The following is an 8,729-nucleotide window of genomic DNA, read 5'->3' as shown; positions in this document are numbered from 1 at the left end:
AACTGCTGCTTAGTTTATTTATAAAGAAAAGTAAGATATAAATTTTAAACCAATAAATTAACTCTGTTTGTCAACTGAGCCTGTCCTTTGGATCCTCCCACCACAACAACATGCATGAATAGGGAGAGGGCCTTTTCAGTTGTGGCATCCTGTGTATGGAATGTCCTCCCTAAAGAGGCTTACCTAGCGCCACCTCTGATGCCTTTCCAGTGCCAGGCTAAGGCATTGCAGCACAAATATATGAACTGGTTTACTGCTGGTTTTATCTGCTCTGCTATTGCTGTTCTGTTTTTTAATTGTGATTTTTTAAAAGTTTTATAGAAACATAGTAGAGTTGGAATGGGGCCTATAAGGCCATTAAGTCCAACCCCCTGCTCAATGCAGGAATCCAAATTAAAGCATACCCGACAGGTGGCTGTCCAGCTGCCTCTTATTTTCTTTGTATGCTCTCCTGATAATTTAAGGGATAGCTTAGAAATCTTTTAAATAAAAATAATTAAAATGAACTTATTTCAAATAAGAATTTTTTAAATTCTTTTAAAAGTAAGATTTTTTTAAAGACATTGTATGGCTTAGATCCAGCTACTCAGCAATCTATGGTCTGTTCAGAAGTATTCCTAAGTGTATATAAGATTGCGGTCATAGCCAGCTTTAAATATCCTTCCCCCAAATATCAATTTTTATAAAATGGTTTGTAATCATTATAAAGGACGGACAGTAATTAGCATTGTCAGGTTAGAGGGACATCCACCACAGTTCAAATGGATTGCCAATGTAACACAGGACTTAATTGTTCACCAACAGAGATAAAGCAAGGAATTTTGCAGATACTCCAGCTCACACATTGAACCCCCAAACCTCAAAGCACGTTTGCAAAATATAGGTGTTAGCTGAGGTTCATTTTTATTTAGATGATGTAATCACAAAAAAGAAATGAAGCAATACCCTCACAACTGGTGTCATAACTGACAATATTTTAAATCATATTTTTTTAAAAAATGCACAAATATGACAATAAAACTAGCAAGGCCAGTTTGCAAAATTATTTCATGAATGTAAATAATTTGGGACAAGGCAAATGCATTGCAAAACTTATGCCAACAATAACTAATTCCCCTAATTAATTGCCTTTGGTAGCAGAGATGGTGCCCCGTCTCAAATGAGATTTTTTGAATGATGTGCAAGGTTCTGTCTCTGAGCAGCTGTGTCTCTCCCCTCCAAGATATGCAATGACTGACAGGACTAATTCCCTATTTCTGTGAGCTTTTTGCTTCTTTTGTTTCCTGTCCCTTGACATTTCTTCTGCCCAGCCTTCAACAGCTGGGATAAGCTCAAGCAGTTTTCCCGGAAATAGGGACTTGTTCTGACACTCTTTGAACTCCACCTTGCTCTAGGAAAAGCAGACAAAATTAGCTCTCAAATCCATAAATAGGTGGTGTGGATTAATAGTCCTTACAAAGAGAGCTAACCGTTTGAATTGCAACAAGGCTGATATTGCTGCTTTTGTGCAACCAGTGGTAAGTGGATAGGGAACAGCTGTTATGCTTGCTCATCTTCATTCTCCACATGGAGCCTCAATGCTGGGATGCTTCAATGGCCTTGCTTTTCTCCCAGCAGCAAAAAGCTGGTGCCTTAAGGGCCAGTCTCAGAGCCTCCTGCTGCATATAAGGTATGTATTTCTGTAAGAATTGCCTTGCTAGATGGCAAATTTTTAGGGGGTATTTCTAGGGGGTATTACTCTGTACCCAGGTACATGCACTCTGTATCTGGGTCCAGCTGCTCTTGAGAGTACACATGGTGATTTCTCAAATCAACACATGTACTGGTCCCCTGAATATGATCTGATCCAGTGTTCTGTCTATAGCATGGCCAGCCAGATGCAGCCTTCCACCTTTTCTGGTGCTCTGTAGATGTTTTGGCCTACAGATACCTCCAGCTCCCAGACTGATGGAAGTTGTAGTCCAAAACATTTGGAGGGCGCCAGAAGGCAGAAGGCTGCTGTAGTATTTCCCCCCAGCAGCTGTCGCTTATCGCTTGAAATACACTGTGTACAATATAATGCTTATGATTGGGTACACGCAACAACACAGACACTGTGATTGTCACACATGGTTTTCACACATTTTTCTACATTTACATTTTTAGGCTACAATCCTGAACAGTAACTAGGGAGTAAACCCACTGAAGATAGTGGGATTACTCCTCAGTAAACATGCATAGGATTCCACAGTAAGCACTTTGTAGGATTTAACTTTTAAAATGGCCCCAAGTCTGTTACCGTTGCTCTATTGGAGTTCCTTTCTGGGATCCTGACAATGCTAAACTTACAGTGTCTTATGCTAAGGAAGTATTTAAAAAATACTAATGGGTTGTGCTGGTGAACTTCCCCAAATACTTTTACCAACAAATTAAATAAATGAGGCGACAATCCAACACAGCAGTTTCCTTAATCAAGCCCTTATCCAAGCAGCTCAGAAATGTTATGCATGTGACAAGCCATGCAGAACTCACCAAGGCCACCTGAGCATGTGAATATTTGTGGGATCTCTATGGTAAAGGATTTGGGAGCTTCTGGAGTGCATTTCCTACAGAGTCTTATAGCAGCAAACATCATTACCTTGATCCTGAGAAAACAGTACATAGTCTCAGAGCATACATGAAAAGATATGGGGACTACAGGGGCTCTGGACCTTAATCATTTTTGCCTCTGATTAGACTCAGATAAAGTTAGCAGAATAGCTTGTGCAAGTACATTTAATTCCCTTCTGCTATTATCTCATAATATATAGCTTTTCTTTTTAAAAAATTGACACTAATTGTAAGAGTTATTTGGAGAAAATGGAATGGGATTTTTTTTTTAAAAGCCCTAGAACCCCTCCATGGATTTCCACATCAATCCACAAAGTGAACTAACTTTCTATGTTGCAGCGTATCACATCCTGTGAAAAAAATATTCTCATGTATCGGCAAAAAAAATCTGGGATTCACAGAAAGACAAGTAAAAATGAAAAAGAAATGCGGTTAAAAGGAATAATTGTAGAATTCCACAAAGGATGGGCATAAATACAAGATGGAGGCACTTGGCAAGTAGAAATGGTAAAAAGAAGGCCTCACTGGTCCAATTGCCAGGTTACTCTTCCACAACGTTGTGTGCAGTTTCCATCACCACAGTTTATAACGGAAGCAAAAAAAAAATTTAAATTTAAACTTTGGTATTTAAGTTTTCCCATGTTCTATGATTGAAAATGCTATCAAGTCTCTTCAGTAAGCATGCATTTGCATGTGAATATTGCCTCAGGCTGCTGAAAATGCCATCATCAAATGCTGCTGTAATCTGTGCTTTTGGCCACAAAGGCTGGCACCTCCCACTCCACAGTGAAGAAGGAAAGCGTCCCAAAGAACCCAACCACGGCCATAATCAGAAGCTGCCACTGAAGAAGCAGATAGTTGCTGTAGAAGTATGCAATGGCTGCACAGACAGACTGAAAAGGAAAGCAGAGAAGGGGTGAGTGCAATTTTAGTAACATTTCAAATCAGCTTTGGAGGTATTCAGCTTTAATAACATTGCATCTTTCTTCTGAATTCCAGAGTACACATTTCCCAATTCAAATTACTTTTCTAATTAACTGCCTTAGCTCTTCTTTAATCTGACCATTTCAAACTGAATAGCTTAGCTTCAAATGTCCTTCCACATAAGGTTTGACTCTTCTTGATCCAAGGTCATTCCTAATACCTAGTTTTCGTACCGAGTCTTCAAATGACATGCCTGCACCAAATCTAACACAGCATGCTGACTTGTAGATTGAGTTAGAACATGGCCATTTTTGCATCTATCCATTCTATTTTATCCACTGAGCTATTCTTTATTTAATATCTATTCATTTGTTATGCCTTTGTCCATGAATGCCATTTAATGTTTTAAGATAGGAGCCAGTACTTTCTATATAGCACACTAACCTATGCATAGACTCCACTTATGGTGACTATTTCTCCTGTGGTTTTTTAAATTGTTAGATTAACCATTGTTTCATCACACATTAATATTACAATAGCCCAATCCTATTAATGCATGCTCAGAAGTAAATCTCACTGTCTTCAATGGGGCTTATACCCAGCTACATCTGCAAAGGAATGTTGCTTCCATTTTGGTTACCCAAACATCCTGCCTTAGTGCAAAGGCTTCAATGTTCTTGCCTCATAACCTTACCCCAAATCGCAGCCAAAACTAGATGGCTCTCACTTTACTTCCAATGCTACACTAAACTCTTTGTATGTGTAACAAATAAACAACTATATTATTCCTGTAGACGATGATTATATGATAAGCTGGGTCTGTCATTTGGCAACAGATAATACCTGGATAAATTTAAAGACTGCAAAGGCAGGTGCGCTGTCTTCTGAGTACAGAAATCCCAAAATACTGAGGAGCTGAGTGTTGAAACAGCTATCACCTAGACCCAGCAAGAAACTGCAAAAAATTGCCACTTCTTTACTGAAAATAAAAAGAAGCCAACATTAACCACACTGTAACCAATAAACCATAATCACTGGAAAATGATGTACAATCCTACCATTCATTATCTGATATGCCTCAAAATCTGTATCACAAAAACCTAGATTTATCCAGAATGTATCTCTGAAGTGAAACTGACATTCAACTAGCCATACTGAAAAGTGGAAATGGACTGCCTTCAAGTCGATTCCAACTTATGGGCGACCCTATGAATAGGGTTTTCATGGTAAGCGATATTCAGAGGTGGTTTACCACTGCCTTCCTCTGAGGCTGAGAGGCAGTGACTGGCCCAAGGTCACCCAGTGAGCTTCATGGCTGTGTGGGGATTCGAACCCTGGTCTCCCAAGTCATAGTCCAACACTCTAACCATTACACCACACTGTCTCTCTAATCATACTGAAGTGAATCTAATTTGGAAATACTCCATATCTGTTTACCAGTTCAGTATACAGGACGTGATGACCCACAACCCTCAAAATGGACCATACAATAATTTACATACAGTAGGGCCCACCCATATGGCAGGTTACATTCCAGACCCCCGCCAAAAAGCGAAAACTGCCGAAAAGCGGATCAGCTGTAGCACGGGGGTCTGGAACCTAACCTGCTGATCGTGCCAAAGGAAGAGAAGATCAGCTGAAGCACGCTAGAGCTGATCGTCCCCTCCTCCGTCAGGATCAGCTTGAGCGTGGGAGTCTGATCATGCCAGAAGAGGAGGAGATCAGCTGTAGCATGCTACAGCTGATCTTTCCCTCCTCCAGCGAGATCAGCTGGAGTGCAGGAGTCTTATCGCCCCAAGGAGGAGATCAGCTGTAGCGCACTACAGCTGATCTTCCCCTCCTCCAGCACAATCAGCTCGAGCAAGCACGGGAGTCTGATCATGCCTCCTCGGGCAAAATCAGCTGGAGTGCAGGGAGCTCCACCCCCCCTCCAGCTGATCACCCCGCTGGCGCCGTATTAGCGGAATGCCGAAAAGTGGGGTGCTGAGAAGCGGAGCCCTACCGTATAGGAAGCAGTTTCCAAAGAACAAACTATTCTATCACAGAAACAATGGGGATATATATTTTCCAAAAACAACAAAAAGAATGTATATTAAACGGAGGTGTTGCTCTTCCATCCTGGCAAAGGAGAATCAACACATACAAGATCTTCAGCTAGCATGATGCAATATAACCAAACTCATTGGTGACCAGTAACTAAAAAGCTGGGGGAATTTAAAGGCTCTGTCCACCAGCCATGCCTTCAGCTCACAGCTACCAAGGAGAAGGATTTCCTTCTGTTCATCTCTTTCAAACACTATAACCAATCCTCACATAACATGAAGAATGAAAAAGCAGGTTCCCAGACCAAAGAATGCAGCTGCAATGCTCCTCCCCTTGTGCTGCTACGACTGTGCTACACAAGGCTACACATGGTTTGACTTATCTTTATGTCCAAACCGAGGCTTGTAGTTTGTCTGGGGAAGAACAAACCTTGGTTTACATCTTATGGCTTGTCTGGAGTGAGATAAACCATGATCCCAAGTTTGGACATAATGCTAAGCCAACCATGGCTTAGCCCCAGGTAACACAGCAGCAGCAGGACCTGAGGAAGAATGCCTCGGCCACAACCTTTGATCCTGGAACTCACATGTTTGCTTGTTCACATTAAGCCATCTATTTGATCGAGAGGAAAAGGAAAAGTAACTTGTACCTTGGTTCCATGAATGCTATATTGTCTGTCCCACGCATGGAGGCAATGGGGGCATCATTTGGCATGTTGTAGAAAATCAGATAGAAAGCTATGAAATGGACCACAATGCCTAACATCACCACTGGGTTCCTGCCAAATTGATTGCTTTTGCTTAGGAGGCCAAAGATTCCTCCACCTGTTACGGAGAATATATTGTTATTGCAAGTTAGAAAAGGAAAAAGTTTAAATCATTTCCAGTAAGTCAAATATTCATAGGGTAAACTAGGGAACAAGATTTTTAAGTTGTGACAGCAAACATAAAAGGAATAGTGTTCCCTTGTCTGTGCTACATCAAGGAGGAGGGAGCAGGCAAGCTAGCAGAGTGCAGTTCTGGCTTGAGGAGTGGGCACTTAGGATTACTGCCATTAAATAAGAACCTGTCATTTGGAACAGCTCAGTGGAAACATGTCCTGTGAGAACATATCTCACCAGTTTTAAAAGAATTCCACTGGATGCCAGTTCATTTCCAAACAAAATTCACAAAGAGGAGAGAGAGGGTGTTTTTAATTGGGGCATCCCACCTGTGGAACTCCTTCCCCAGAGAGACCCACCTGGTGCCTACTCTGCCATCCTTTATTTATTAAATGTCCCTCCTGAAGGCACACAGGGCAGCAAACACCAAAAGTTAAAACAATACAATTAAAAATAAAATAAATATATATATAAAACCAACTGAAAACATTAAGAACATCTAAAAACAGGCAAAATATTTAATTCTTGCAGGGCCTTTGAGGGATTTTAAATCTCTGTCTGCTGTTTTAATTAGCATTTCATTCTGCTTGCTTTTGTGTTGCTTGTATTTTATGGAATGGGCCCAGAGAAAAGTATGTGGAAGGGGGCTGGTGGAAATTGACTTACTCGCCCCTGCCTCCCCTCAGTAGCCCCACCACCACCCTGAAAAGTTTTGTTGGATCAAAAGTAAATTTGACATTTCATTCCCACTCTATAATGCTCAAGTTCTTCTGCGGGCTGTTATACTCTACAGCACTGGTGGCCAGCCTTTTTAGGAAAGTGTGTAATAAGGCCAAGGGATGACAGAGTGCCACTATAGTAAATTCTACAGCTCATATACAGCACCTATGCCTTGTAGTGGTGGTTTTGCCTCGAGTCCAGCAAGTTAGAAAGCAGGCACCATTGCAGCAAGGGAGAAGCAAACCTTCACCAAATGATTGACTATGGCACAGCATCAAGCTAACACTCCATCCTCTCTCTCCCACAGTGCACCTCTGCCTGTTCTGCAACTGGAAACTGTGGCCCAGCTCTCATAAGAGCAAATAAGGGGGTAAAATGTGTTGCCACTATACCACTTGAAACCTCAAGGCGGAGAGCTCACTTGACTGAATGCTCCTCCACATCTCCACCCTAATATAATAATAAAAAAAACTCTGTACATAAAACACTAGCATATCAGAGAAAGGGATACATTAGAATCCTTCCCTCTGAAATCTAGTTTTCAATGTGCAGGGTTGTTGTTAGTCCCCACCCCATCCCACCCTTAGAACAGCATTCATTCATGTGAATATCTACAGTCTAAAGTGGTACAGTTCAAGTACTAATTTACTGCTGTTTCTGAGAACTAGGGCAAATTATGTCACAAACGTTGCTATCTGCAGGGGCTCCAACAGACAGAAAGGTGATCTGCTTTTTATACTGAACAGCTGCTTGTCTTGACTGTCTGAAGTCGTATACTGCAGACTTTTCATGCTCTATAGTGGGCAAAACCCTGCTGCTTCTCTATTATCACTAAATATTACCTTGCTAGCCCATGTCTTAGTTACTTTCGAGGGTAAACAAACGGATGTAGCTGTTGATATTAAATGAATTTCATCACAATCTAAAACAGGTCCATCTTATTTCTTGGTTGTGTTATCTTAGTGGTAGAGCACATACTTTGCACGCAAAACACCCCTGGTTCAGTCCCCAGCAGCATCTCCAGGCAGGGCTGGAAAAAGACTCCTGCCTGAAACCCTGGACAGCCGCTGCCGGTCAGTGAACCACACTCCTAGATGGAACAGTGGTCTAATAAGGCATCAGGCAGCTTCCTTTGTTCAATGACTCACCTAATATTTCTCCAATGCCAATAAAAATTCCAGAAAGTCCAATGAGACTTTTTTCTTCGGTACCAAATTTATTTACAGCACCTATACAGGTCCCATACACTCCAGAGAAGAATGTTAATTCCAGACCTACAAAGGAACAACATTATTTCAGACATGGCTATGCAGCTGATTTATGCTTATGTACTGCTCTTTCAACGAGTAGCTTACAATAGGGGAGGCTGTAGAAATAATCAGATTAATCCTAGTACTACATGGAGATCCTCCAAAGTTCTAATTTCAGAGAACCAAAAAAATCATTTAACAGCAAACCACATAGTTCACAGATGAGTTAGGGTAGCAGCTTCCAAATAAGCTCTATGCATATAAAGCCCTTATGCTAGGTGACACCAATTGTGTTATAGCAGCTATCTATACATAAGGGGGTC

At 41.3% G+C, this 8,729-nt stretch overlaps 1 protein-coding gene across 2 annotated transcripts in view; it reads right to left on the bottom strand.

Annotated features, from left to right (window-relative positions):
- Positions 1-886: 886 nt before the first annotated feature.
- MFSD11 (major facilitator superfamily domain containing 11) overlaps positions 887-8,729 on the bottom strand; it is a 28,791-nt gene continuing 20,948 nt past the window's right edge. For both annotated transcript variants that reach the window (XM_061616330.1, XM_061616329.1), the window contains exons 11-14: positions 8,305-8,430; positions 6,206-6,380; positions 4,357-4,492; positions 887-3,482 (exon numbers count right to left, since the gene is read on the bottom strand). In XM_061616330.1, coding sequence (XP_061472314.1) covers positions 3,318-3,482; positions 4,357-4,492; positions 6,206-6,380; positions 8,305-8,430 — 602 coding nt within the window. In that variant the 3' untranslated portion in view covers positions 887-3,317. The remainder of the gene's footprint in view (positions 3,483-4,356; positions 4,493-6,205; positions 6,381-8,304; positions 8,431-8,729) is intronic.

This window comes from Rhineura floridana, chromosome 3 (genome assembly GCF_030035675.1).
Source record: "Rhineura floridana isolate rRhiFlo1 chromosome 3, rRhiFlo1.hap2, whole genome shotgun sequence".
Lineage (NCBI taxonomy): Eukaryota > Metazoa > Chordata > Lepidosauria > Squamata > Rhineuridae > Rhineura > Rhineura floridana.
The sequence above is the reverse complement of the archived record's forward strand: the minus strand, read 5'-3'. Positions and strand labels throughout refer to the sequence as shown.